General features: G+C 42.8%; 8 protein-coding genes across 9 annotated transcripts in view; 2 read left to right on the top strand and 6 right to left on the bottom strand.

The window, feature by feature from the left end:
• The window catches only part of LOC6734784 (semaphorin-2A), a 32,809-nt gene extending 27,780 nt beyond the window's left edge, over positions 1-5,029 (bottom strand). The window contains exons 1-2 of the mRNA XM_016168226.3: positions 4,649-5,029; positions 1,668-1,791 (exon numbers count right to left, since the gene is read on the bottom strand). Of these exons, the coding sequence (XP_016027982.1) occupies positions 1,668-1,752 (85 nt within the window). The 5' untranslated portion in view covers positions 1,753-1,791; positions 4,649-5,029. The remainder of the gene's footprint in view (positions 1-1,667; positions 1,792-4,648) is intronic.
• A 683-nt stretch (positions 5,030-5,712) lies between these two features.
• Positions 5,713-8,397, top strand: LOC6734783 (nucleolar protein dao-5). Of its 2 annotated transcripts, none has more exons than XM_016181802.3 (2): positions 5,713-5,992; positions 6,171-8,397. In XM_016181802.3, the coding sequence occupies exons 1-2, from the start codon at positions 5,829-5,831 to the stop codon at positions 8,182-8,184; spliced, it is 2,178 nt and encodes a 725-aa protein (XP_016027981.1). In that variant the 5' UTR covers positions 5,713-5,828; the 3' UTR covers positions 8,185-8,397. The 2 variants fall into 2 exon arrangements, with proteins under 2 accessions (XP_016027981.1, XP_039148877.1); XM_039292943.2 differs by lacking the exon at positions 5,713-5,992 and having other exon boundaries at positions 6,171-6,275; positions 6,350-8,397.
• Positions 8,398-11,937: 3,540 nt separating this feature from the next.
• On the bottom strand, positions 11,938-14,057 carry LOC6734782 (cytosol aminopeptidase). The gene is made up of 2 exons (XM_002081749.4): positions 13,767-14,057; positions 11,938-13,671 (listed from the first exon to the last, which is right to left on the bottom strand). The coding sequence occupies exons 1-2, from the start codon at positions 13,866-13,868 to the stop codon at positions 12,169-12,171; spliced, it is 1,605 nt and encodes a 534-aa protein (XP_002081785.2). The 5' UTR covers positions 13,869-14,057; the 3' UTR covers positions 11,938-12,168.
• A 1,611-nt stretch (positions 14,058-15,668) lies between these two features.
• On the bottom strand, positions 15,669-17,102 carry LOC6734781 (chymotrypsin-like protease CTRL-1). Its single transcript, XM_002081748.4, has 4 exons — positions 16,859-17,102; positions 16,740-16,788; positions 16,497-16,672; positions 15,669-16,436 (listed from the first exon to the last, which is right to left on the bottom strand). The coding sequence occupies exons 1-4, from the start codon at positions 17,082-17,084 to the stop codon at positions 16,012-16,014; spliced, it is 876 nt and encodes a 291-aa protein (XP_002081784.3). The 5' UTR covers positions 17,085-17,102; the 3' UTR covers positions 15,669-16,011.
• Positions 17,103-17,325: 223 nt separating this feature from the next.
• On the bottom strand, positions 17,326-18,506 carry LOC6734780 (serine protease grass). The gene is made up of 4 exons (XM_016168225.3): positions 18,252-18,506; positions 18,086-18,134; positions 17,852-18,027; positions 17,326-17,796 (listed from the first exon to the last, which is right to left on the bottom strand). The coding sequence occupies exons 1-4, from the start codon at positions 18,466-18,468 to the stop codon at positions 17,387-17,389; spliced, it is 852 nt and encodes a 283-aa protein (XP_016027980.1). The 5' UTR covers positions 18,469-18,506; the 3' UTR covers positions 17,326-17,386.
• Positions 18,507-19,572: 1,066 nt separating this feature from the next.
• On the top strand, positions 19,573-20,278 carry LOC6734779 (protein G12). Its single transcript, XM_002081746.2, has 2 exons — positions 19,573-20,109; positions 20,165-20,278. Exons 1-2 carry the CDS (start codon positions 19,579-19,581, stop codon positions 20,276-20,278), a joined length of 645 nt encoding a protein of 214 aa, XP_002081782.1. The 5' UTR covers positions 19,573-19,578.
• Positions 20,279-20,425: 147 nt separating this feature from the next.
• LOC6734778 (serine protease grass) lies at positions 20,426-20,980 on the bottom strand. The gene is made up of 2 exons (XM_039292894.2): positions 20,890-20,980; positions 20,426-20,817 (listed from the first exon to the last, which is right to left on the bottom strand). The coding sequence occupies exons 1-2, from the start codon at positions 20,978-20,980 to the stop codon at positions 20,426-20,428; spliced, it is 483 nt and encodes a 160-aa protein (XP_039148828.2).
• A 415-nt stretch (positions 20,981-21,395) lies between these two features.
• On the bottom strand, positions 21,396-22,686 carry LOC120284404 (serine protease grass-like). Its single transcript, XM_039291977.2, has 4 exons — positions 22,462-22,686; positions 22,341-22,389; positions 22,127-22,284; positions 21,396-22,048 (listed from the first exon to the last, which is right to left on the bottom strand). Exons 1-4 carry the CDS (start codon positions 22,664-22,666, stop codon positions 21,651-21,653), a joined length of 810 nt encoding a protein of 269 aa, XP_039147911.1. The 5' UTR covers positions 22,667-22,686; the 3' UTR covers positions 21,396-21,650.
• Between the last annotated feature and the right edge of the window lie 4,562 nt (positions 22,687-27,248).

Raw genomic sequence — 27,248 nt, 5'->3', positions numbered from 1 at the left:
ATCATTAATAAGGAGTAAAAAATTCCACAAATGCGCTGGCAAAGTAATATTAATGCAGTCAAGTGAGTTATTTACTAATTTGATAGATAACCGCAAAACTTCTGAACGAAAGAAGCGCTCACAACTTTTAACATCACATTTCATTGTTCAGTTTCCCGTGCGGATGTTTTTGGCTCTAAGTTGTGAATTGTGAGTTTGGCACAAAGGTGTAGAACTTCAAGTTGTCAGCTTGTTAGGGCGAGTTTCTAAGCCTTTGCTTTTGGCTAAGACAAAAAGTGCTAGCTGGTGAAAATCCAGACAAAATGCAAAAGTTGAGAGTTCAGAGCAAAGAGTGTGTGAGTGTGTGCGTGTGCTTGTGATTCGATTAGCTTTGGGGTTAAAACAAGTTGGCTCCATTCAAATCAAAACCAAAAACCTCAAAATATCAAGTGCCAGACGAGAGATGGAACCTAACTTGATTTGCAATTATTATTGTTTAACAAGAAGCATAAGCCGACACTTATCCCGACTCACAGCCACATTCTCGCCCAAGCCGACTGCTTTGCTATTGTTGATACAAGAAGAAGCCCTCCTCCTTTCGAGTGTGGAGAATTTTCAAATATCTGAAAGCCTTCATCTGCATCTTCAGATACAGATCCACACGCACACACAATTGTTGCTCCACTCCTCGGAAGACTCGGTTGGGCATGGGTGGTGTGTGGGGGGGTGGGTTCATAAATCCAATGACATAGCCAGACCAATGTCATCTTATTTTAGGCAAATGATAAATTGACAAATTTATTTGGGTCACAGCCAGGGCGCATTCATCATCATTTGCAGGAGGATTTCCAACGGGCCACGGGGAAATTGAAAATTTCTCTCTGTCGTTCGTTTATTATTTTGTTTTCATTTTCATTTTGGTTTTTCTTTTTTTTTTTGTTGTTTGTAGTCCCAGGGACTACTCCACTCATAATGGAGCTGCTGCTGGGCGGCAACAACAACTGACACTTTTGCCTAATGCTAATGCAGTTATAATGAGCTCTAAGCCAATTGGATTGGATGTCCCTGATTTGGGTTGGGCTTGGGCCCCAAAGTCGAAGTCCAAGTCAGAAGACGCTTCGGACATTTGCATAATTAAAATTGATGTTCATGCTGCCAGTGAAGACCGTACTTGTGTACTTGTGTACTTGCAGCTCCATCGAAAGGGCTGTCCGACTTGTCCATTGTTTATTTATAATCCCAGCAACTAGTGCGCTGATTGAGTTGCCCAAGTTGAGGAGCGCATAAATTTGCATTATAGATCGACACACAGGAATCGTAGGAGCGAGTGAGTGGAGGGATTACACTGCTAGAAAATGGCGTGATTCAAATAAAAAGGTAATCTTGGTTTTCATAGGAAAATCTCTTCTAGCAAGGCTTAGATTTCGCATCCCAAACAATGAATGTCAAATTTTTCTTATCCAAATGATATGAAAATATTTACTAATATTTTCCCACTGTGTATATACATAGAAGTCCGTTGTTTTGACCTACTGTTCATCTGCATGCTACATTCGTGCTGCAATTTCTTTTTGCATAATGCAAGAGACTGTTCAACTTGTGCCCAGACGGCAAAGCTGGGTTTAATCAGCCCATCAGTTCAACGAAAACATTGAAATACCCCACTTCTGCCCAGTTGGGAAACTCACCTGGTGAAAGTTCTTCGGTGACTGCCTCTATTTGCGAAATGAGCATGAGGCAACTGCCAAACAGAAGCCAATGTACCCCGTTCATTGTGGCAACACTTTAGTTTCGACTTTCTTGGAATTCAATCTGGAATGGCAAAAAAAGATAAATTAATTTTTGATTAAATACTGGCTATGGCTTAGACAAGATATACAGTTGACTGTAATAAACTAATATGAAATATAACATGTTAAACTTATGCTATCTATGCTGCCTTGGATAATATATATATATACTGGTCCCGTACAGAGTGCCAAAAGACTCGGATATTTTTGATTGCCGTAAGTAGAGTGTCAAAAAACACCCGGGTGCCCAGACACCCAGTGTTTAGCGGGTGCACTTAGAATGCCAGTGGCTTGCTGCAGTTCTCTGGTCTGGAGGTCGGAAAATGGGTGGAAAACTACGTAAAGGCAACGCCAAGGGCAAAGGCCAGCGATTGGGGGGCGTGCCCTGAGCCACACGTCAAACACATTCATCACGAGTGCCAGAGTGACAGATGGCAAATGCGCCTAAGGTCTCGTTTGTCCGCCGCTGCTGGAGAGGAATCCTTGATCCTTGGTCCAGTTTGGCCATGACAACGTACGGCTTCGTGGTTCCCGCACAAGGGCAAAAAAGGACAAATGGAAATTTTTCCAATTATTGCCGCCGGCAACAGCAGCATCGGCGTCAACAGAACACACACCACACACACACAAAAAAAAGGAACATTTAACGCTTTAAAGTGCGACAATGCTCATATTTCATTCATGGTTCCGTTCAGGCACCGAGATTCCCCGAATCATCAATAACTAATTGCAAAATTTTGAGTGACGTCGTCGTCAGTCAGTTGATCAAAAACTCATTCTGTCAGCTGCATGTGGACACGAATCCAATAAAGAACGCCAACGCTACCGAAAATATATACATTCTAAGTAGTGCAATATGTAATGTGGTCACATCTGCGACTGACATGATTTTGGCATTAAACCGAAAGTCATTTTTCGGACGGCTTCTGTGTTTGAGCCCTTTCAGTTTTTTGGCTTATTTAAGGTCTGTACATTCTTTTGGTTGGCAAAATTCACTTTTATTTTAGACTGACAGCAGCTGCTGAATAATTACATATACACAAAAGGTGGCGGAGAAGCTAGGGTTAGGTGGACAGTGCGGTTCATAAGTTTAGCAACCGTGTGATTGAATATACTTTTTATAAAGACTTAAAGTCGAAAGCGACTATTAGAGATACACAACTTCTGGCGAAGTCTCAAGAAAATCAAATATAATCTACGATTTCCAGCAATTTAGTCTACCTAATACAGCTTCCCATAGCTTTTCTGCATTTTCAATCATTTTTGCACAGAAGAAATGAATAAATCCTTTTAGCATAAGTTTACAACCTTGTCCCTACGATTGATTAATCCCTGTGAAAACATGCAGTTGCGAAACGGACTGTACATAAGCACCATATGTTAGCATATGACCCAAGACGCGGCTCAGTGGCTCCCATCAACACTTTCAATTTCAAAAGGAAACTTTTGGGCCACCTACACCACACATACAAGCACACACACACACACACACACACACATACACAGGGGCGGCGGAGAAAAGGGGGTCGAGTGGGTGGCGCTTGTGGGGGGAGTGGCGGATTGGCAAGGTTTTACGAGGTCCTGTTAACCGCGGGTATTTACACTAAGTCTAATGAAATGTTTAACAAGCACTTTGCTCTGCGCAAATCCCAATGACCCATAATATTAGCATAAAATCACTTGGCCCAGTGGAAAAGGGGGTAGGATCCTGGCAACCAGCACCGTTCGCAACCCCTAGCCCCCTTCATAAATAAGTAGTTTTGGGTGTGTTCGGGTGTGTGTAACTACTTGCTAGTCAGCCTGCGTGGCCTGACACGCTCTACGCTCTGCGGAAAATGCGGGCCTCAGCTCGGGAAATTTTCATTTAAATTGCACACTTTAAAAGTTTTCCCCAACCCCCAAAGAGCAAGGGGAAATGCGAGAAGAAGGGCTTAACAAAGCACCGACATGGCCTATGGCAGGCTGTGTGTATATATATATACATATATATATATTGCCATTACGCTGCATATAAATTTTTATGTTGGTCCATACTTTATTTGTTTCTGGCCTCCGTTTGGTTTTCAGCCAGTTCGCACCGCCCCCTTGCTACCAAAAATAAATTACATTAAAATTCTAAGCCATCAGCCAGCGAGCTTTGGAAATTTATTTTTCCACATTATTCGCCGCTTGCCGCAAAACTCTATTTTCTTCTTCGTGGGGTTAAGAGTTGGGATCCGGGCTTAGCCCCGGCAAAGTTGTAAAGTATCATTCGAGTCAATTAGTTCATTTGCAGAATTTCATTTCGGTCCGAGGGAATTTTGATGAGTTTCATTAAGTTTTCAAATAAATTTGAGCCGAAAAGTGAGTGAGTGTTACTATGACCACTGGGCTTTTGGCCATTATTTTGGGCTTAATTTATGTGATTACTTTTTTTTTTTTTGCAAGTTTCAATATGATTAAAGGTATTTTAAAAACAAAAAACTGTTTTAAACATATTGAAGTTATTGAATACAGTATTTTATATATTAAATCCGTTGCCTGTCAGAATTAAGTTTCTTTTTATATTTCTGTTACTTTTATTTTAAGTCTATAAATATCTTGTGTTTTTAAATATTTTAGCTGCTCAAACATATTCATTTATTCTGTTTTAATATTAGAATGTATATTTTGGGGCTTGTATTTGTTTTCTTTACTTTAGCCCATTCAGGCCAGCCCACATAGAATCCTTGGCCCAGCTTGCACAGGTATGTCCTTTTCCACACACACTTACATAGATGCGATTGTGTACATGTACACACACTCTCAAACAATCACATACACGATTAATTTTATTTATATTTCATAGGAACATAGGATTTCAGATAACATGGACTTTAGATCTAAGTTAGGTAACTTACTTGGTATTGTTAATGTGCCAGTCCTGCGAAAATGTTTTTAAACCATATATTCTATTGTTTAGTTGTTGGTTAGGATGAATGAAAAAATGTAAACACACTTTTGTATGGTACACACAAACACGCGAAAAGGAACATGAACACAGATGAAGATGAGTTGACTATGGGCTTATTTGTGTTTATAGAGGGGCGCCAACGTAATCACAACCATTGTTCACTATTTGGATTCATTAATCTTAAGTTTCACTCGAGTTTTAAATATTTTAAATGCGAAAACACAGAAAAATAGGCATACAAATTTACAGACGCTCGAATTTTGCTGTCAAACGGAGCAGACAATCTCTTGCTCTCTCTCTCGCCGTTCCTCTTTCCATGCGTTTCGTCCTGCGAGAGCGAGGCAGCTGTTCGAGTCCTGTAGGGAAAGGTCCTTTTTGGTGGTGAGAGGACATTCACAACTGTCAAAATGACAGCGAAACATTCGCAGAGCGCAGGCGCTAGTTTCGTTTCGTTCCAAAACGTTTAAAGGAGCATATCCTGCGATACCAGCAGGGGTTGCAATTCGCACACCCCCTCTCGCACTATGATTCTCTAGAGAAAGAGAGTAGAGCGAGAGGGAGAGAGAGAGAGCAGACGACAATTACCTGGAGAATTGGCATTAGCCCATTTTCGTTGCGTTATAAATTGCGTTTGTCACTTTGGAGCATTCGCAGACTCGAGGTCCCAAACACACACGCATATCCTGGGTGTGATTTTACATTTCCACCCACCCCACCCAGCTGGCAATACCACCCCAAAACACCCCCATCTCCATGCAATTACATTTAACTTTCCTTGAGCAGTCTGCTGGGTTGGAATTAATTTTCGATTTTATTGTCAGTTAGTCAAACCCACTTGCTTAGCTGTCGCTGCGCCTGACTCTGATTTAATTGAAACTGCATGAATATGCAATTTCGGGCTATAAATTGAAATCTCGATTTCTCCGCCGAACGCCCCCCTATTTTTTTTATAGCCTTTTGGAATTTTCACTTTTAATGGCTCTCAGTTGGCTCCTTAGGAGTTTTCAACACACACACATGACGAACTCACATATTTGTACAAGTTATAGAACAGACTAGAGGCCAATGTGAACACACTTGAACATACATATACAAATCTATAAAAATACTGCTAAAGAATCCGAAGGATGTGGGAAAAGCTGGTGAACTGCATCAAGAGCAATGGTGGTAATGGTGGCGTCAAGAATGTAAGCTGCCAAGTTGTCGAACTGGCGGATCTGATGAAACAGGTGCCGCCGAACCAGATGCACAAGTTCAAAATGTTTGCCAAGAAGCACGAGGAGTACAAGGAGTAAGATGGGGTCACCAAAAACAGGGAATTGGGGTCACCAGACAAAAAAATAGGGGAGCGTGAATTAAACCTACCTTAGAAGGATAGGATATAAAATTATTTAGGGAACAGCTTAAGTTGCTATATAAGAGTATATTTCCTATTTTTTTATAAAGAATTATATAAATATACTTCCTAGCCGCGTTCGTAAATATCCGGAATCGATGCCGACAATTGACTGGGAGTACTACCGTCAGAATGTGCGAGAAGAGTTCGTAGATTGGGTGAAGGGATACGAGACCAAGTATGATAAGCTGCATTCCTTGTTCGAGAATCGACATGCCATAGTAGATCACAAACGATACTTTGATCTTGTAGATGAAGAAAAGACGGTGGTAACTCAATGTATTAGCGAATACAAGGCGGAGTCCGACAAAAGAATCAAGGAGCTAACCGAAAAGTTGGAGTTCGTTAAGGCCATGCGTCCCTACGCCGAAATGACCATGGAGGAATTTTGTTTTGCCCGTCCGCACTTGGCACCCGATTTCATCAACAAGCCCACTTTCTGGCCACACACTCCCGAAGAGCAAATGCCGGGTCCATCGGATCCAGAAGCAGCAGCTGCATTGCATCACGAAGAGGAGCCCGAACCGCCAAAGAAACCAACTCCCGAAAAACCACCGGATAAGCCTAGTGGAGAAGCAAAGCCTACGGCAGCTGCGGCTCCAAAGAAGCCAACAGAACCCGTCGTGGACACCTCTCAGTTGGCCGAAAAGGCCACTTCAATCGCCAAAGATTTGATCGCCAAAGCTATTGTACTTTTTAACAGTCTTAAGGAGAAGATGTCGGGTCTGGCCAAGAACGTTCAAAAAAAGGCAGACGCCGCCAAAGCTGCACGTTCCCAAACTGCCGGCAAATCCGCAACGCCTAAATCCGCACCAACCAAGTCACTGGACAGCATTACGGAACGAGAGTCTGGACCGAACATCTGCAACCAAACTATAATACGCAGCGAGGAGGCAGAGGCCAATCCGGAGGTTAAGGCCAGGCATACTAACCTCTCCATTGAGGCGGATCCTTGTGATGCCCAGGAGGAACGAGCCAGGGAGATAGCTAGGACTTTGGAGCGCAAGAGACAATTACAAGAGGCGGAGGAATGGGAGAAATACAAGACCAAGAAAGATCCGTGTGCCGCCGAAAAGGAAGAGGAAGCCGTTTGCAAGCCAGATCCTTGCAAAGCGAAAGAAGAAGAAGCCGTCTGTAAGCCAGATCCTTGCCAGCAGGAGAAAGAAGATGACGTTTGCAAGCCCGATCCTTGTAAGCCGAAGGACGAAGAAGGCTCCTGTGAAGATGAGGAGGATCCTTGCAAAAAGAAGCCGAAATGTGATGGTGATTACCAATTCGGTGGTGACAATGAAGGCGGTTCGTCAAAATCCAAGCAGCAGGACCAGGTCTTCATCAACATATCCGAGTGCAGCAAGAATCTCGCTAAGCAGGAAGAAAAGAAGTCAGGTGATTCGGGGAAGCCCAAGGAAAAGGCATCACTGTCAGAAATTCCACAAGGATCAGATCAAAAACCCGTGCTTGGCATGCAGATTACAGAATCGAAGGACTCCAAAAAGGATCAAAAAGCTAGTATTGAAGGCGCAAATGAAATTGGTCCTGTGTATACAGATCCCAATCAACTTGCAGAGCTGCTAGTCCAGAAAAAGGAAAAACCAGTTATAATTGAAGAAGCCCAGAAACCCGAAGATGACAAACCAATTACCATATATCCCAAGCTAGAGATATCAGCCAATCCGAAGGGCGATCAAGTCAAGCAAGACGCTGAAACCCAAAAGTCGCCCAAGGACATGGCCAAACAGGTGTTCACAATGGCCTCGGGAGCTGCTACTCTGCTGACAGAAGCCACCAACACACTGGAGGACTTAAAGAAGAAGAAGGAGGCTCGTCTGGAGGCACTGGAACAGGCCTACACTTCGGCCCAAAGACAGGCCCAAGGAGCTCTGGCCGAGGCATCGAAGGCCGTGGAAGCCGCCAACAATTTGGCCCAGAGATCTGCCGAACAAACTGGCGAAGTGAGCAGCCGCGACCGCGAGGCCTTGGAAATGGCCGAAAAGCATGCCATTTTGGCCAAAATGCTGGCCGGACGTGCAGTGGCCTTGAAGGACGAGATCGCTCGAGTTCTCAAGGATCTTAAGAAGAAAGAGTAATTAGCACAAAAACACATTTCGTAATGATTTTCTACCAATTCTTGTTTAGTTGTTTTTCGTATTAAATTTGATGTTACATTTGTTTACCGTTCAAAGTTTCGCTTTCATTTGATTTCGAATCGTTACGTTTGTTTTTATGCTAATTTATTTCCAGGCTTTGCTGACCAAAAGTTTGTTGGTGGGCATGGGCAATAAATTTATTCTTTTCCACCAGCTTCGGTTTGCTGCTGCGGTTAAAAAGTTTTCTATTTGGATTTTGCCAGCGAAATGTGTGTGAGGCGTTCGTAGATTGCATAATTATGCTAATTTTGTTGTTTATCCACCCGCCAAGTGAAAAAAGGGTATACTGTGCGGATATGGAAAGGTGAGTTTACAGAATTATCAAACATGTTTTTACATTTTGAACAAGTATCTGTTTACTGCATTTGAAATTGATTATTTTACAATAATTAAAAGAGAGTAGTGAGTATACCCTACCTCATTCCGATATTACCTGTAAAAAAGCAGGGTATAACCCAGTCAAACCTCTCCACTTTTTAGTTTCTCCATTTTGTTTGGCATTTCAAAGCAGCCGTTCGAAAAGTGTTGCCTACATTTTGGCGCAGGGTTTTCGCAATCAAACACATTTGCATAATTAGCTGGTCCTGCTTGTGTAAGTGTGTGGGTGTGTGTGTTGTGTGTGTGTGTGAGTACTGTTACTGCTGGTGCGTGTTTAATTCCAGTTTGATAGTTTGTTATAAGCTTTAAGCTGAAACATTCCTTTTGTTCGCACATAACAATGGTTCGGTCTGCTTTTTGGCGGGCAATGTAAACATTTCGCTTAAACCCTGCTTTAATTTATGTGTATTCATTGGCCAACACAGCTAGGTATATAAATGCATACCTATATATTTGTTAACTTAAGCGGCGTTAAACAAGCCATATAAATTCAATTTGAAAGCGCTTTGTCTGCCGCTTTTTGTGAGTTTTCATTGTATCCACCTTATCGCTTAATCGATTACGTAGGTGACAAAACCCATTTTACCAAGTGCGACGGGAAGTTCGGGATAAGCGGGGTTAGCGGGGTTTTCAGGGTCTAATGTACCTTTTGGGACACCTTTTCTGGCCCCTTGCGGAATTTGCATATTTATTTGGATTTTCAAACTGATTTTAACCCCTGCAAAGGTTAGTCGATTAAGCTGAAAAGGATTATTCATGAGCTACAAAGTGCCGGTGGGGGCATGGCTTAAAGTCAGAGCCAAGGCAACATCGATGGAATTGGCCATTTGGCAGGATCTGGACATTTTCCACTCCCACCCCCCAAGCGAAACTTTTGCTGACTAGTTTCATGTGCTCGTTGACAATTTCCCGCTGTTTCTTGTTGCGGAAATATAAAATATTGCGCTTATGTTTATTGTTTTCTGTCTCTGGCAATTTTCAATCGAAATAGATTCTTTTGGCAAGCGCGCTCGCATGCGAGTTCAACTGGCACTGACCCAAACATAATTAGAAATCCTCGCACCCGACCGCGATTTTCCCGCAGACGGCCAATAACTTTTCCTTACGGGCATTACGAGTGTTTTTATGGACACCCCCTCGCCGTTTCCGGTATGTGCAGCTGATTAACGGTTGGCTTTTATGGATAGCACAGTTTTTAATAGCCCGGCCAGGAATGCGCACAAAAGGGCCTAATTAGCGGCATTTAACTAAGCCTCATGTTTTGGCGACGTGATCCTGATTATTACACCAACAACAACAACAGCAACGAGAGCATGAAGGACCCAACTTCACCTGAGTGCCCGCGACCCAGGACATTGAAAATGTAAATTTTCTGCTCGCTCGCAGCGGGAAGGCAATATAGCTGGCAAGCTTGATTAGTATATGCCACCGACTCCGGCTCTCCGAGTCTCCGGCACTGCGGCATCTCGTGTCCGGATCCGTATCCGTGTCCTGGTACTCGGCGCGTGTCCCTCCACAAACACTGGCAAACACACCAGCTCACCAGCTCACTCGTACCCCCACTTAACGACGTAGTTAGCGTTAGTTAACGTATGTACGTGATATCGTTAAACTTGGTCTAACGTTACCAGACCGCCATCGCATAATAAGTGTCTTATTAGTTATACCGTTCTACAGTTTGACAAATTTGGCTAGTAACAAATATTTGTAAACTGTACAAAGCCAGAGTTGTTGTTGAGTTGAATTTTAAAACATTTCAAACAATATCAAAATTATTAAAGTGGTAGATATTTCTTTAAAATATTTTGATTTAATCTTTGGAAATTCAATTTTCTTTATACGTAAGTATTATCACTTCTTAACTATTAACATTGTCCTCCTCACACAGATTTCTTATATTCATATTTATTGGAACATTTTTTCCAGTGGAGGTATGGGATCCTGGGCATCCTGGCCAAAGGCAAACCCAGTTTTAGGACACGCACCGCTAGACTGGGAGACACTTTCCATGGCCAGGGGCAAGCCGAAACTTGGTCTCCCGACTGGCGTCTCATCAATGGCCAAATTCTGTTTGCCTGGCTCAACTGTTGCCCTGAATTTCAATTTGTTATTCGGAGCCCCGCGTGTGTGCACACTGATATGTGGGTTGTCGGTTGCTGCAGGAATATTCCTCATCCTTGCAATTCGCTTCAATTAGCCAATTGCTGATGGTCCTTCTTCTGCGGCTGCTGCCAATTGGTGGGCATTGTCGATGGCTTTTAATTAATTCAAGGCAAATACTGAGCCCAGAGCCAGGCGGTTGTAAAGTTTTCGGCGCGAGGAATTCTTACGCAAGCTGGTCCTAAAATAACAAACAACCTGAAAATCTATTTCCAAGATAAAATTAACGCTCTTCTTGCGGAGTCAGGGGTGGGGTTGGGGAAATGAAAATTAAATTCCAAACAGCCGGTGGGCCTCTGTCGGTGGGTGGGGTGTAATTTTCCACCCAAAAGCGGGGGTTGTTGTTCAGGTGGGCGGTGGTGGTGGCGTTGCTGTCCAGGTAATCGCCAGCGTGTAGTATTTGCTTTTGGCGCTGCTTGTTTATTTTTTAATTTCCTTCCAATTAAGCAACAAACAAGATACCAAAAACGAAACTGAGACTCGAACTCAGTCCACAGTTGTTGCGATAAAAACGCGCACGAATCGGCAAAAGAAAAAGGGAGGAAGCCACCCGAGGTAAAATTAAATCAATTCGCAAGGACCATGCTGGAAAATTCATTAAAAAAGCCGAAGCAAGACGGTTCTATTTGAGGTGGTTCTTTTCTACTTTGTGTAATTTGGGAGGGCCATTTTATCAGATAAGCTGGGAGAGTGATGGAACTGTCTCGCTGGACTTTAGATATTCGAATATAACCTAAATAGGTAAATATTTTTACAAAAATTTCAAATTCCGCCTAGATAAAAAAGTTTACCTTTGCATGTCCCTGAAAATGTAAAAATAGACGAGGTTGGCATCTGAAGTTGCTGGAGCACATATTAGCCCGCCATGATGCGCAGAATATTGAGGTAGAACCTTCGTCACGCTTTCCATTGCCCATGCAAAACATGTGCGCATTAATAAGGAATGTGCGCCAGGACTCACATCGCCTTTCGGCACGTACGCTTCCAGTGTTTTCTTGGAGCAATTAGGCCTGTGCCGAAATAACCGAATATGCTTTCTTCTCCGGCACTAATTAGGCATATGTAAGCGCGTACTGCCGGTCAGCACTTAGTCCTGGCTAATGGAGGTCCATAAAGGTGCCATGCGGACAATGTCTCTTTAAAAGAAATATTCAATTCGCTACCTGAATTTTATTCTATTTAAGTTTACAACCATACTGATATCACGGAATACATCTTTAAGGTACAGGATAATCACTATACCGACTAGAAATTAACCCGAACATGGGCGCGTCAAATGGATAATATAGAACAAGTGACCGAGCACATAAAGGACACTGAATTTTCAGACAGACACGTATTATCGGGATGCCGCGGATCCCTTGTCAAGTACAAATTAAAGATGCATTATTTGCAGGCCATCTGGTAGAGGAACTGGATGATCGATCGGGTCGGACGACCAGTCATGCAATCCTTGAGCAAATACGGAGGAACTCCGTGCTTGGCCAGCATGCCGGTGCCGTGGGTATCCAGGTGCACCCAGTCGGAGCAGGGAACCAGTTCGTAAAGGATAGCAGCCGCCAAGCAGGAGGATGCGTGTCCCTCTCCCGTGCTGCATATATCGTAGGATGCACGGGGGGCCACTAGTTTGCGGAAGTACCTCCACAGGGGCATGCGCCACAAACGATCGCCGGTGAGAGCTCCGGCCTTTTGGAAGTTCTTCCAGAGGAAAGAGTTATTGGTCCACAGGCCGGTGGCCGAGGCTCCCAGTCCTTTGCGAATGCCGCTGGCCATCGAGCCCACCTCCACCACCAACTTGGGCTTGAAAGTCGACTGGGCGTAGAGCAGGGGATCAGCCAGGAGCACGGTGCCGGCCAGTGAGATATCCTTGATGCGCATGGTCTTGCCGTTCAGTAGTGTGACCACATCGCCCGGCTTGGTGGCCATTCCCGATGGCATATTTTCACACAGGGGTAACACGGCGGACACATTAATGGGCAGCGATAGTGCGGCTGCCGCTCGAATGGCGGCCACGCAGACTGCAGCTCCGGAAACTGCTCCACGGTACTCGTCCATTCCCCTTTTCGGATGCAGGCATAGGCCACCGCTGTTGAAGGTCAGTCCCTTGCCGAGCATAAGAATGGGTCGCTCCTCCGGCGAGGTGCCGCAATAGCTGACTTCCAGGATAATGGGTGGCTCGCACGAGCCCTTGGCCACCATGAGGAAGGAGTTTAGGTTCTGAGTCTCAATCCAATCCATCGAACGCACTTCGACTGAAACACCACAGGGACACAATGCATCCACGGTGGCCTGGGCGAAAATGGATGGCGTCATCTGGTTGGCGGGCGTGTCCGACAAACGGCGTGCCAAATTCTGCGATTCGGCCTTGAACAGCCCCCTTGTCCAGGCATCCTGATCTGTGGAACCGTACAGCTCCAGTTTCGGTATGGCAATGCGGTTCTTCTTGCGCTTGTTCACATTGTAACGCCACACGGCCATGGCGGCGCCTTCGGCAGCCTGCTCCGGATACTCCATGCCATCCACATGGCAGGTGGTGCAGCCCTGCAGCTGAAGAGCTCGGGCACCCACAGCGGCGCACACCCTCACGTTCTCCATGCCCTCGTCGATGACTTCCTCGGCATTGAAGCCAGCTCCTTCCTTGCCCAGGCCCACAACCGCCACGGCCCAGTACTCCTTATCGATATTCTTATATAGTCGGCCCACTCCGAGCTCACCATTGAGTCCAGATTCCTTGATTAGTTCCGTGATCTTGCCGCCGACACGGTCGTCGAACTTCTCGCCACCCGGGGACAACTTGAGCCCCTTATCACCATCCTTGGCATAAAGGCCAACCACTACTCCCTGCAAGTTGCAGGTGTTGCAGCTGCCATCCTCACTCTTGCATCTCACCTGTGGGTTTTTCGAGAATATTGGTTAGGTGTAAGTAAGTCTTGTGTTGTCAAAATATGATATGAATTATGCCATTTGACAGATTCACCTCCTACCTGCTGAAAAGCTGGAATTCTGGCAAAAATGAGCGCCTTGTGGCACCTGAACAATCCCAGTGTAGAACGGCGCAGGCTGGAGATCATCTGCGATCGAGTCATTTTGCGTAGAAATTTGGGTAAACTTCGCTAAAGATTTTCACTATTTGCTCTGTACTATAGAACAATTTAGTATGGCGACCGAGTGGGGAAAACTAAACACTGAAGTGGAAAATAAAAAAAATCGTGCTTATTATTTAAAAAAAAAAGTGTGTTAGCTTCGTTGAGCTGGAATCGAGAAACTGAACTAAACCCATATGCCAAGCTACTGACATTTTGAAAATTTTAGGAGACGATTGCTAGGATCAAATATTTTTTGTTTTGCTTCTACAGAAAAACGAGAACTCTTAACAGAATAGTAAATTGCCTTTTAGTTGTCAGCTGTGGGTTTTTTATTTATTAACCCGCGAATAACCTGGCCGCACTTGAAACTTTATGTGATGATTAAATTTGCAATTATCGGCAACAACAAGTGCATTTCTGCAGGCGACATAATGAAAAAGCGAATTGCAGAAGGGGTAAATATATAAAAATTGCAACCAAGCCGCAGACGAAACACGTAAAAGCAATAAAGCAATAAATTGCCCAATTTGAAGCACTATTGTAGCCAATAATTTGCACAGCCACTTGGCCGCTTTTCTGGTGCAGGACCCCTTCAGCCAACACCCGTACACCACCTACCACCCACCACCACCCACCGCATATAATTTTCAACAAAAATATTCACATTTGTCAATGTCGCGTGATTGATGTGGTCGACGCATTTCCGCCGAGTCGAGAGGGCCAACCAACGTGCTGATGGGGCCAAATAAAAAACAGTCAACACAGAGTCACAGACGCAGAAATACACTGGAAGAAAACTAGAAATACCTGCGGTACATAGTTTTGTTCGAAGGCAACAAACTTAAGACGATTTGAAACTTTAACTTTAAATTCAATTCATTGTTCGAATTTCTAACTACTATATATACTTTATATAATTAACTTTAATTAACTATAAGTTTTACCATTGTCTGCAGTTTTTCGCTCAGTGCTCGCAGAGTCACACACATGAGTACACTGCCAAGTAGGCGGCGCATAAAAACAAGCAAAAACATTCATTTTTTGTATACAAATGAGCGCGCAAGAAGGATGTTGAGGATGGCGAGGGACATGGCCATTGCCATTGCCATGGTTATATGTTCGACTGTATGTAGCCATGGCGGTGAATCTGGATCCGGATTGTGGATGTGGCCAAAGGGTATGGGCGTGTTGGCGACATTACGCGATTTCACGCATGATTTCAAATTAATGACAGCCGAACAGCGGAGCGCTCAGTGTACACTGTACACACCTTTAAGCCAGCGAAACGAGGGTAGCGAAATTTAAAAATGTCCAGCCGCACAGGATGTTTAATTTCCTAAATGCATAAATCTCACTAGTACGCACAACAAGCGCCAAATCTAAATCTAATGCGGTTAACGCTTTTTGCCGTGTGCGTGCAGCATCCGAAAATCATAAACAAACTTCAAAGGAGGACAATGGCCAAAAAGACGGGGCCCACAAGCGTTTTGCAGCTTATTACGCACGATAGCCAGTTAACTGGTTAAACTGGCATCCCGGCAACACGGCAACCGCAGCAATTCAGCTCCACAGGACCTGATGGCCCCGTGGGTGGTGCGATTCGTTACGGACTGAGGCCTCCAGTCGACTTTTGGGCCAACACCCCCATCCCATCCCATCCCAGCCCAAAAAACACACGTAACGCGTTCGTTGCCATTTCCATTTCCGTTTTTTGTCCTCAATAGCAGCAAATGCCCCGCAAAACACACGTAACTTTGCTGGCCTCGTCCTCGTCCTGGGCGGAAGATCCTTTTACAATCGAACACTCACCTTCGGCTCGGTTATTTGTTTGCTTTGGCCACAGAATATTGCCAATTGTTGCAGCATCGATATTGATGCAAATTTATTGCCTGCCGTCTGCCTTTTGTGCGGCTTTTCAGATTAAAAGAGATTCTAAAACTGATTTGGGACTTAAGCATAAATTCTTGAGCTTGAATTGATTACAAGAAGCTGCTTTAAAGTTATGGCATTGAAAAACAAATTTAATAACACTGAAAGGCATTGTCATTTCAATCGCAAAATTACGAAATATACATGCATTTTAGGTGTATAGTTAATAGTTTAAAGTTAAATAGTTGTGCTGGCACTAGGACATGTGTTTTGTTTAGGACATGTATTTCGCGTCGTATAAAATGGTGCTGAAAATCCACTCGGTGAAGCTTACAACGTTTGTGAAGACGGTAACCCCATCACAATGCTTGGGCCCACGGCTAACAATCCCCACTTGAGCGTAGACGTTTCTTCTATTGTGCTCCACCTTCATTCCAAGTGGGCTGCCAGAGTCCCCGACGCAGGCAAATGAATCGCTACTTCCGGCACAGATGTGGGTATGATCGACGGAATGTCCGTACTGGTCGTGGCAGGTTCTCCGATTGATCTGGGTGAGATTGGCGGTTTGGAGTACATGGCTAACAGGTTCAGTTTCGGTCACACCCCAGCCGGTAAGAGTGAATTCTTTAACAGAATCCACAAGCCGATACCATTCGTGGAATTTTTCAGGCATTACCAAGCATATTGGACGAATGGCACCTGCAAAATATAATTATTTCCCAATTTATTGGCAGAACTTTAAGCTAAAGAGTCTATTACCTGTATATTCAACTGACTGATTCAGTTTCAGTAATGCTAAATCATAGGCTGCAATCGATCTATAACTGGGGTGCGTGTAGATCCTAGTTACCATGTATTCCCTGTACTTCGGGGCACATACGTCATTAATGCAATCCCATTGTCTGGTCAAATCATACTCTCCCAGTCGAACCATTCTAAAGTCGTAAAACGACAACCATTAACACACCATATAAATTTCAAAAAGCTCTCGGGAATACCAACAAGTTTTTGGGAGTGGGCATCACACAATGCGCAGCGGTGAGCACGAATTCTGAAAGATTATTTTATTTTTTCTGAATTTATTTAATAATAATAATTATTAATTAATAATTAGCACACACCTCTCGTAATAAGTGAACCGCCGCACACGAACTGCAAGTGATTGTGCAGAAAAGCCATCCATGGTGTTGAGCTTAGCACAGCATCCCGTCCGCCTAAGATGCGCATTTGAAACGCTTTTTGGCCACAATTGGGTTCAAGTAATAAGGTAAGTCCATAGGGAAGTAGGTTGGCAATAATAAATGAAACCAGCAAAAACGCCATGTACTTCATCTTGAGGCTCGACATTGCAACTGAGAGAAGATTTAGCTTCAAAGTAATTTCACGTTCTTATCAGTTGTTCAGCTCAGTGGGTTTTTTAATGATCCATTATCAGTGACCAGCAGATTATAAGAAATGTAGATTCTTGGAATTATTATACCCTTGCAGAGGGTATAAAGCTATCTGCTTGAAACTCTGAGAAAGCCTTCTTTCTACTGAAGATAGTGTATATTGACATTCTAGCATTCGTAGTTCCCGAGTATATACATTTTTTTAATTATTTATTTATTTCTCTTTATTTAGCAAGTTAGTTTCGATTGTTTCCGTTCTCAATACCCGCTATTCGAGATTATGGTTCGATGGATCCAATTCGAGTAGCTCAAAATATTCGTGAATACGGAAACACCTTGAAAGGGTTGCCGAAGATGGCTAACGATTCCGAATTGAAAGAAACGCTTGGCGTAATTATAATCCACCATGATTCCCAGCGGACCTCCAGAATCGCCCTTGCCCACATAATGTTTACTTTCGCCAGCACAGATGTGGGTACGATCAACCTTGTATCCAAACCAGTAGCGACAGGTGAACCGATCGATTTGGGGGATTCTCGTCAGCTGCAGCTTGTCGCTCACTTCGGATGCATTGGTGGCACCCCAGCCGGTTATAATAAAGTATTTGATGGTGTCCAGATATCCCTGCCAGTTGGGATTCAGCATCAAGCAAATCGGACGTATGCTATCTAAGGTAATTAAGTTATTAGTCATACCGTTTAGGGGCTTAGTCAAGGGATTTACCTGTGTATGTAACAAATCTGTTGAGTTTTACCAGCGCTATATCGTAATAGTGAGCTGTTCTGTATAATGGATGGATCAACTTTTGCGCAATCATAAACTCTAAATGTTGGTCCGCACATTCAACCTCATTGCAATCAAATTTCTGACTGGCATCGTTCTCTCCCAATCGAACTAAGCTTTAATAATAATTAATTCATTAATGTTTTAGTTTTTCCATGTTAAGATACTACTTACACCTTAGCATTCGTATCTCTAAAACAATGGGCAGCAGTCAAAACAAACCCTACAAAAAAGACGTGAAGAGCTTATAAATGGATTCAAATCCTTAGTTCAATAAATTCAATATTCTGGATTCAAAAACTTGCCTCCAGTTGAATAATTTCTACACTCTGGTACTTACAATGATTAAGAAGCGAGCCACCACAAATGAATTTTGAGTTAACATGCAAATAGGCCACCCATGGATGGAGCATCAACGGACTATCTCTGCCGCCAGTTATACGGTAGGTGTATTTCGAAAGGCCGCAATCCCATTCCAGAAGATACGAATATCCTATAGATATTCTGTGTCCCAGGATAAGAAAAGCCAGCAGTACAGGAATAAGCGTTTGCTTCATCTCGAAGCTGTCGAATGCAACTGACCAATGATTGCAATGCTGTAAATAAAATTCTGCAGTAAACACGATTTACTTATCAGAAATATACTTATGAGTAAGCTCTGATTGTGAGTCAAAGGTTTAAATCGAAGCATATTCGTAATGACTTTATACACTTATCTTTTTATATTTATAGAGTGTGTTGTAATTTATGTAATAACTTACTATTTAATGTGTAAAAATGATTATCATTCAAATGTGCCATGTGCAATTTGTTACTTCCATCTTTTTGGCAGTGCGAGCATAAATTTGAGCAATTAATTATAATCTACATTAGCTTTCGCTTTAATAAATTGTGTGACCACGCAAATGTTCTGTGGTTTACTCCAATGAAGTCTGGCTTTCTTCGGTTCGAGGTGGTGGTGGGTGAATAGGCATGGAATTCTCAGAAGGCTCGTAAATTTGCCGAATGCATAAATCACGCAATTGAATTCTAATTTTTCGACTTCTGCAGACACAACAGAACAATGTATTCAAGCTTGTGTGCTGTGGCGGACTGGGATAGGAAATGCATTCCGAGTCTGAATCAATCATTATTTTTAATGCACAAATGGGAGCAATTACAGTCAGTTTGGGCCAGACAAAAGAATGTCTCACTTGATTTATCGAGGTTTGGCCAACGTTTGTTGACCATGCATCTTGTTTATCATGTGCGAAGTCGCTGCTTTGAATACTGGCTACAGATTGCGGCTTGTGTACTTATTCCCAGTGCCGGTGAAAGCGAAAGTGTGCAGTGGAAAAAATAATAACAATATAGTTTTTATTACAATAATTCATTAGTACACAAATGACTCTTAATACATTTTTTGTAAGAGTTAAATTTTTCATGAAAGCTCTCTATATAAAGATATGATATAGGAATGATATTTATCCACATAATATCTAAAAGCTTAATATATTTGGTCAGATTTTTCGTCTGTGTAATAGTTTGTGCGGTCCAAATAGTTGATGAGACTGTTGATAGTTGACAATTAGCACCTGGCACACCCCCGCCGCCAAAGACATTGGTAAATATTGTATCCACAAAAGTATAAAAAGCTTGGCCGCTACCAAAACTCTAAGAGTCTCATAATGGCTTTCTCCACCTCCGTGTCGGTTATTCTTTTGATCTCAGCAATCAGTTGCTGGGCAACAGCTTTTGGCGGCCTGCGAGAAGATCTCAAGGATTTCGTAGCCTTGGTTCCCCGTCGCAGAATTGGTTATATATCCGCCAGATACTATATCTTCGATCCCAAGTTTCGCCAGGCAGTGGAGTTTGTGCGCAGCGATGAGTTCATAGCCACTTGGCAGCAAGTTCGTGCCGCTCCGGATTTTGTGAATATAATTAACTATGTGAGCGATTACGGTTCGGGCTACGATATTACCACACTGGTGGACAGCTTGCCAACTCGCTTGCGTGCCTATCAGCTGTCGCGCACTGTACCCGTAGAACTGATGCTGCGACGCGATTTGACCACCTTCCTCTGGGAGGTTATGCATAGCTTGCCCAGGACCAGAATCTATTCCTTGATAGCACAGAAATCGAAACAAAGCCCTGAATTCGCCAAACTCTACAAGGCTTTGAGGGATAAGGAGTTCAAGGAGCTGGTGCAGCGTGCCAGAGTAAGGATTTTAAATGTATCCAGTTGAGCATTTCTAACGCTCCTCTTTATCTCAGCTTTCCAGAGATCTCCAGGCTCCCATAAAAAAGTTGAGTCAGAAGAGCATCAACGTGGATGAAATACTTCAAATCGTGTTTGAAGTAATCAGTTGGGGTCCCAAGACTTCCTAGACTATGTTGATTCATAGTTTTCCAATGCGAAATGATAAATTTGTATGTTCACAAAGATAATATAAATATTTATTTTAGATATTAGCTATCAATTATCACTTGTTATATCTTATATCTAGCCTAATGTTTAACTTGCATGTATGCCGCTTAAAACCAATGTTGTTGCATTGTTTCGACGATCCAGGGTGTATGGTGTAGTATATCGGTATATATGCCATAAGCCTTGCAGTTGGCCGTGACTGTGCTGGCCACTCCGAATAGGGCAAAGATGGTGGTGCCATTGAAGTACATCGGAGCACCCAAAGGACTCCCCGAGTCGCCTTTGCACGCGAACTGTGCAGGATTGCTGGCACACAGTTTTTCGGGCTGGTTGTAGCAATGCCTGTATTTATATTGACGAACAGTCATTTGTTGCAACTTCGTTGGCATTCTGTGGTACCTCGACACCTGACCCCAGCCGGTCAGGGTAAATTTACGGATTGCTTTTATGAAAGGTCTTAGGCCGGCGTTCAAAAGAATGCAAATTGGTCTGATTGTAGCTGCAGATTAAAATGAAAATTATGGCACACTTTAAAGTTCATCCCAATTAAAACATATAATTTAGTAAATACCTGAGTATATCACTGGACGATCCAGTTTTAATAGCGCTATATCATTGACTTGCGTGACGGCATTGTAATATGGATGACGATAGATATTCATTGCTCGAAAATCCTCTGTTTTGCCATCCCGTGTCGTAGTTAAGTCGTATTCACCCAATCTGACGATTCTGTGAAAAACTATTGGATTAAGTTCTGTAAGAAATAGCTTAAGCATTTTAACTTACAAGGCTTCGTTTGGTTTTGAGCAATGAGCAGCGGTAAGAACAAAGCCTGAAATTGTAGCATGTTTAATAAAACAGGCAATTGTATTTAGAAAAGTAACTGACGGTATGCAATTAGTGAGCCTCCGCCTACAAAACCTCCGTTTCGAATTAAGTATGCCATCCAAGGTGCCCTTCTAGCATTGTGACCACCAATGATTCTTGGCGCAAAATTCGGTGGAATACATTTATTGTCCACAAGTTTAGTCGATTCCACAATTTTGAGGAATAGGATTATCGAAAGAACTTGCAGAACTTTTACAGACTTCATCTCTCTTGCAGCTAAAGAATCAAACAATTGGTACTTTCAATTTAGTTGCTTTGTTTATATACTAGCAACTGTTCAACTCTGAATAAGCTTAATCACATATCGCGTTGGTTTCATACACGTTTTTATTTATCAAGCTTACAAAATCACTAAAACATAAGTACGCAACAGTGGAGAACACCAATATCGTTATTAATAAGACTATGAATAATCGCTCGCTTTAAGTTTTCCTTCGAATTTTATTACCAATGACGTCGCACTGTATGATAGATCCACTCTGTATGGTTATAGACGTCTGTATAGAAGCCAAATCCGTTGCATAACCGACTTGACACTTGACTGGCTAATCCGAACTGGGCATAGATAGGGATGCCATAATATCTTATATATGCCCACAATGGACAACCTGAATCTCCGTAGCAGATAAACTGGCTGGTGTTGCTGCCACAAAATTTTTCCCTTCTGTTGCGGCAATCGGGATTTTTATCAAACCGATGGACATGCATCTGTTTAAGTATATTCGATGCTTTTTTATGATATGCACTTTTGGTGCCCCAGCCAGTGACAGTGAATTTCCTAATGGAGTCTATCACTGGCCTAAGTTTTGGGCTTAAAAGGATGCAAATCGGTCTGATTTGCGCTGCACAAGTAAAAGAAATATGTTAATACTTATATCTTTAGAACTATATAATTGAAGTTTTATCTGAATTGTACATACCATTATAATTGGTTTTTCGATGCAGCTTTAGTAGAGCAATATCATTGGAATAAGTTCTGGTTTCGTAATATGGATGCTTTAACACCTGTTTGACACGAAAGCTTACTGTTGGACCATCCAAAGTCGTCGATGAATCGTATTCTCCCAGTTTCACTATTCTGTATTCAATAAGATCTTTAACTTTGGTTAGAAAACTCTGCAATATCATACGTACAAGCTTGTGTAGTTTTGTTTTGCACAATGAGCAGCGGTGAGAACAAAAGCTAGATTAGTTTATAGAATAGAATATATAATATTTAAGAATTACTTCCGAATTGTATTTGTCAAATACTCACAGCTTGCAATGAGTGAGCCGCCGCACTTGTACTTTCCATTCAGGGTAATGTATGCCATCCACGGAGCTCGTCTTGCATTTTGTCCACCAGTCACTCTGGCTCCATATGCAGGTGGTATGCATCCTCTGTCCAGCAATTGCATGGATCCCAGTTTTCCGAGGGATAGGATTAACGATAGAGTTGCATATGCTTTTAGGAAGCTCATTACACTGGCAACTCACAAATTGTACTGATTGCATCGCACTCAATGAAAAAGAACTCTTTTTATGAAACATAACTATTTCTTGTCATCTGTAATTTAAAGGAATTTAAAATGAATATAAATATAACTTCAGGCATTTAGTATTCATAATTACTATTAAAACATGTTCTTGAAATTTTGCCATAATTCTTGAAATATTAGAATTGTTTTATTTTATAAAATAAGTAATTTTAAAAATCTTTTGAAAATGAAGCATTGGTTTTTTTTACTAATATGTTACTGTGTGGTTCATAAAAATATACATTTATTCTATTGTATTTTTATATTATTCCTCAGATTTTAGTCAAAACTTCGTACCATTTTCCTTGTGTATATAGACAATTGCAAAATCATCATATAGACATGACCTTTGGGACTTAGCTGCAATCTCTTCACCTGATGTGCAGTCAGTACAATGTGGAAAATCAGCAAAAGGGAAAATCCTTGTCGTCATATGCTGGCACACACGCACAATATGCCATCATTAGTGCAACAGAAATCCAGGTCGTTTCACGATGACAAAAATCTGGTGAATCTTCTGGTGGGGTGGCACTGCATCTTGCTGACGCAATTTGCAGAGAATGCCTCATTGATTCGGCTTTTGGGCCCAGTTATGGACTGATATCGGATGCCTAAAAGTCCCACTGACAAGTCGGTGATAAATTTCAGCAGAATGAGGACTTTATGCTGTCGTGCTTGCTGCATAATTTGTCGACATCGACATAGTTTTTATGGCTGGCAGTTGCAAGTTTATTTGCCACAAAATGCGGCCATATAAGCGTTGCCAAGTTTATTTCGAATGAACCAAATTGCGCCCGCCATCGCTGTTTGCTGTTGTTGCCGTTGATGTTGCAGCCATTGCTGCTGAATATGCAACAAAAGTTGTTGCACTCGCAACGCCCACAACACACACACACACATATGGGCAGCTGGAAAGCCAAGCGAAGCCAAGCCGATCCGGCACGGCCCACATCATTTTGCAGCAGTTTTTGGCTGACAGAGATGCAGAGGCGGCGAATGGGAACGAATGCGATGCCTCAGCTGGCATTTGGCCCCCTGCGGCTCCTATTTGCTCCTCTTGCTGCTCCCCGTGCTTCTCCTCCTACTTCCGCTGCTCCTCCTGCTGCTTTTGCTGTTTCCCCATTTTGCTTGACATTAATTTTATGCCATGTTGCTGGCGTGCCAGCGGTCCAAAACGCGCTTAAATTGTCGCATTTGTCTTGCCGTTTTAAGTTGGCTGTTGCTGCTACTGCTGCTGCTGCTGCCGCTGCTGCTCTTGCTGCATTGCATAAACTTTTGTGTAATCCTTTCAATTTGTTGCATACTTTTAGGCGGAAATTAAAATAACAAGCGCTACGTGGCGGCAACTACACGGGCAAGAAAAACGAGCGGCTTTCTTATTTCCATGTTAAATATGTATTTAACATGTATTTATATGTATTTATTCTAGATTTTCTTAGTTATTAATATTATTTTCAAGGCATTTATTACATTATTGAAGAAATTATAATATACATATGTAATCTTTAGAATTAAGAGAACCCTGCGTTGAACAAAGTGAACCAAGATACATTAAATCAACCTTTTCTAGCAACTACAATTACTGCATTTGTTTTCAGTGCATTGACTTGGTTAGTTACTGGCTTGGCATTTGTTGGGAAACTAGTTCTACACGTGTTATACAGTGCACTCTAGTATATCAATTAGTAACCTAGACAATGTTGTCCCACTTCTGCTAGTGGTGCCCTGGCTCTTCGACTCACTCCCTTCCCTACCTTCCCGATTTCCAGCCCTTAGACATGCTCCTCAAAATGCATTCATACAACTGGAATTTATGCTACGAATTTTGGAAATGAATTTTGCAAAATAGTTAAATTGAATTTTATGCTACGAGGCCCTTGTTATGCCAACTCCATGCTGCTGCTACTGCTGCTGCTGTTGTTGTCATTCGGCATCAAGTAAAAGTAAATAATTGCTGCTTAAAATGCTCGTCAGGAGTACCGCTCGCTGCTACCTCATTCGTATTTTGTTTTCATGCTTGGCCAACAGCCCTTTGGCCCTTTTTTCGGGTGGCCAGAATTTTGAGTGGCAGCAGCAGTAGCAGCAGCAGCAGGAGTGGTCGATTTGTTTTTTTGCTCCTTGGGCGGCAGACTCGTTACCGCCTTAACTGCAATATCAGTTACAGGAGTCAGTGCTGGCGTTCTCTATTTCAAAGCATCCTTATGGCACCCACAAAAAACCCCCAGCACCCATCCATCCCATAACCCGATTCCATCCTGTTCACTGGCTGCCGGTTATATTTCGACCAGATTGTCTGTATTTGCGGTTTGTGCGTACGTGACATGGATGTTCGTTCGACTGGGATGCCTGCTTGCTTAACAATTAGTTTTAAAATGCTGCAGGACATATCCAGTTCTTGTACTCCGACTCGTCCTGGTACTCATTAGAACTGGGGGTTACATCTACTCCCTGCAGAACCCGCGGCGTAATCCTTCGGCCAAATAAAGGCTCCCACTCCAAACCAAGCGTCAAAAGTGCACGAAAAAAACTGCCAGCGAAATTGGAAAAAAAACAACAAAAAAAAGGCAGAATAAAAATCAACAACAACAATCAATGTTGTCCCGTAATCAATTAACGATTTAACGTTCGTCTAGGGCTGGTCAACTGGTCACTCTGCGCCGTCAGCATTTGGCGCCCCGTTTCCCAGCCGCCCCATTTCCGCCCCCACTGATAGGTTTTGTTTGTGTATGCGTTTGGGGTCGAAGGTTGGGGGTCATGTTGACAGGGGCTGCATGGACACGTCATCGTGGCTGCGTTTTGGGGGGAAACTCGCGCTTGTCTTTGTGTATGCAAGTGCACTGAAAAAAAATAAATACTAAGTTTCAATTCTCTTTTCAAATACCTATTAAGTAATAAGGATACTTCTACTTTAGCGAGATTTTGTGTACCCTTTCATGGGGCATATTGATTCCAGTCCTATTCTTTATACAACATATTCGTCGTTAAAATTAGATTCAAAATATTCAAAATAAACATATTTCAAAAGATCGTAATAGTTTCAGGAGTGCCTTTCCTCAAACTATCACGATTACCTGTGCTCATGACTTCTAAGTTAGTATTTTTCTCAGTGTGTAAGCTGAGCATAGTGACAGGGCTGTCATCTCGCTGGCAGATCCTCTTAGCTCGTCCACCCACGGAATTGGGCGAATTGAAGGCAACCCCAAGCGAAATTCGATAATCTGCAAATGGCAATCTCATTCTTGATTGCCAGCGTACCACTTCCATTTGAAACAATTATTCCGGGGCGTTGGCAACCCTGCGCCGCCTGCAAAAGTATTTGTTGGGGGCTAATGTGATTACTCCTGTCATTATTTCGTCGCTACATCCGTCTCTTCAATGGATCCGCACCCCGTAAAACCCCAGCCCGCTGCCATTAAATTGACCACCGACCGGTTGTCTACCCAGCCCCCATATCATTCGGTATATCAACGTACACACATTCGTCGGTTTGTGCGTGTCTGTGTGCATTTAACTGCACGTTTTCGAACTTTGAACCGCGCTCCATTCCGAAAGTCCGTCCGTCCGTCCGTCGAGCTCGTACTTCCATCCATTCGTTTCCTGGTGACTGCGGGGTTTGGGGTTTGATTGGTTATTGACTTTTAACAGAAAAATTGATGTAATGCAATTAGTTTTACAGCTAAACCGTTTGATGATTGCACAACAAAAACAAAAGGCCAAGCGTTGTGCTAAACGAGCACTTTACAGCCAACAAGAGCTGTTTAATGGTACTGGCTGTTGGGGAGCTCCGTTGGTTGGGGATGTGTTTGTGGACACCGCACATATAGCAGTGTATCTTTGCATGCTGTGTTTGTCCGTGGTGAATCATAGAAGTCCAGGGGTGAGCAGGGATTTCATTTCATTGGATAAGCTTAAAGATATTATACTAAGATGAGGGATTGAGCAGGACCTTTAGCTTATCTAGTATGTTTATAAAAGACAGCCTTCTTAGCCACATTAGCTCAGGAATGCATCACTACTTCATCTAATTTTAATCATTTAGCTCCTTTCTAGCTTTCTAGCTCCCATTTCCATCCCACATCGCACCAACTGCCTTGCAATTAAACCTTCGCAGCTGAAATCAGCTAAATGCTTTACTATTCCCTAAAAACTACAACTTTCCTGCATGTTCGAATTTCACGATATTATTAATTAAGCCGAGGGCGGCTATCAATTACACGCGTGTTCCAAAAATTAAACCATAACGCGAAAATTGTGCGAGCAACAATAAGAACAAGATGAAAAGCTGGAAAATAACAGCGGCTACAATGGCAACAAACCCCAATCGAAATGCCACTACATATGCGGCCAAATGAAGTGAAACATGAGCAAAAAGGGAGGCAATAAGGGTAGTTGAAATTTATTACACTTGTACGAAACAAAGCGTAAAATTTTTGCTGCTTAATTGAAAAATATAAATTGTTGGTCCACACACACACACACATACAGCCACATGCGTGGGAAAATGAGCGTGTGTGTGTGTGCGGGC

This window comes from Drosophila simulans, chromosome 2R (genome assembly GCF_016746395.2).
Source record: "Drosophila simulans strain w501 chromosome 2R, Prin_Dsim_3.1, whole genome shotgun sequence".
Taxonomy (NCBI): domain Eukaryota; kingdom Metazoa; phylum Arthropoda; class Insecta; order Diptera; family Drosophilidae; genus Drosophila; species Drosophila simulans.
This window is presented reverse-complemented; position numbering and strand designations above follow the sequence as displayed.

What these genes read in the sequence shown, in the direction of transcription:
- LOC6734783 (XM_016181802.3), top strand. Translation starts at nt 5,829, where the DNA reads ATGTGGGAAAAGCTGGTGAACTGCATCAAGAGCAATGGTGGTAATGGT. An exon ending in AAGCACGAGGAGTACAAGGA is followed by an intron (nt 5,993 to 6,170) that starts GTAAGATGGGGT and finishes TATACTTCCTAG; the next exon opens with CCGCGTTCGTAAATATCCGG.
- LOC6734782 (XM_002081749.4), bottom strand. Translation starts at nt 13,868, where the DNA reads ATGACTCGATCGCAGATGATCTCCAGCCTGCGCCGTTCTACACTGGGA. An exon ending in GAATTCCAGCTTTTCAGCAG is followed by an intron (nt 13,672 to 13,766) that starts GTAGGAGGTGAA and finishes AAAAACCCACAG; the next exon opens with GTGAGATGCAAGAGTGAGGA.
- LOC6734781 (XM_002081748.4), bottom strand. Translation starts at nt 17,084, where the DNA reads ATGTCGAGCCTCAAGATGAAGTACATGGCGTTTTTGCTGGTTTCATTT. An exon ending in CGGTTCACTTATTACGAGAG is followed by an intron (nt 16,789 to 16,858) that starts GTGTGTGCTAAT and finishes ATAATCTTTCAG; the next exon opens with AATTCGTGCTCACCGCTGCG. An exon ending in ATGCCCACTCCCAAAAACTT is followed by an intron (nt 16,673 to 16,739) that starts GTTGGTATTCCC and finishes TTACGACTTTAG; the next exon opens with AATGGTTCGACTGGGAGAGT.
- LOC6734780 (XM_016168225.3), bottom strand. Translation starts at nt 18,468, where the DNA reads ATGAAGCAAACGCTTATTCCTGTACTGCTGGCTTTTCTTATCCTGGGA. An exon ending in AGAGATACGAATGCTAAGGT is followed by an intron (nt 18,028 to 18,085) that starts GTAAGTAGTATC and finishes TTATTATTAAAG; the next exon opens with CTTAGTTCGATTGGGAGAGA. An exon ending in CAGATTTGTTACATACACAG is followed by an intron (nt 17,797 to 17,851) that starts GTAAATCCCTTG and finishes TAATTACCTTAG; the next exon opens with ATAGCATACGTCCGATTTGC.
- LOC6734779 (XM_002081746.2), top strand. Translation starts at nt 19,579, where the DNA reads ATGGCTTTCTCCACCTCCGTGTCGGTTATTCTTTTGATCTCAGCAATC. An exon ending in AGCTGGTGCAGCGTGCCAGA is followed by an intron (nt 20,110 to 20,164) that starts GTAAGGATTTTA and finishes TCTTTATCTCAG; the next exon opens with CTTTCCAGAGATCTCCAGGC.
- LOC6734778 (XM_039292894.2), bottom strand. Translation starts at nt 20,980, where the DNA reads ATGAATATCTATCGTCATCCATATTACAATGCCGTCACGCAAGTCAAT. An exon ending in TCGTCCAGTGATATACTCAG is followed by an intron (nt 20,818 to 20,889) that starts GTATTTACTAAA and finishes TTTAATCTGCAG; the next exon opens with CTACAATCAGACCAATTTGC.
- LOC120284404 (XM_039291977.2), bottom strand. Translation starts at nt 22,666, where the DNA reads ATGAGCTTCCTAAAAGCATATGCAACTCTATCGTTAATCCTATCCCTC. An exon ending in CGGCTCACTCATTGCAAGCT is followed by an intron (nt 22,390 to 22,461) that starts GTGAGTATTTGA and finishes AAACTAATCTAG; the next exon opens with CTTTTGTTCTCACCGCTGCT. An exon ending in AAACAAAACTACACAAGCTT is followed by an intron (nt 22,285 to 22,340) that starts GTACGTATGATA and finishes TATTGAATACAG; the next exon opens with AATAGTGAAACTGGGAGAAT.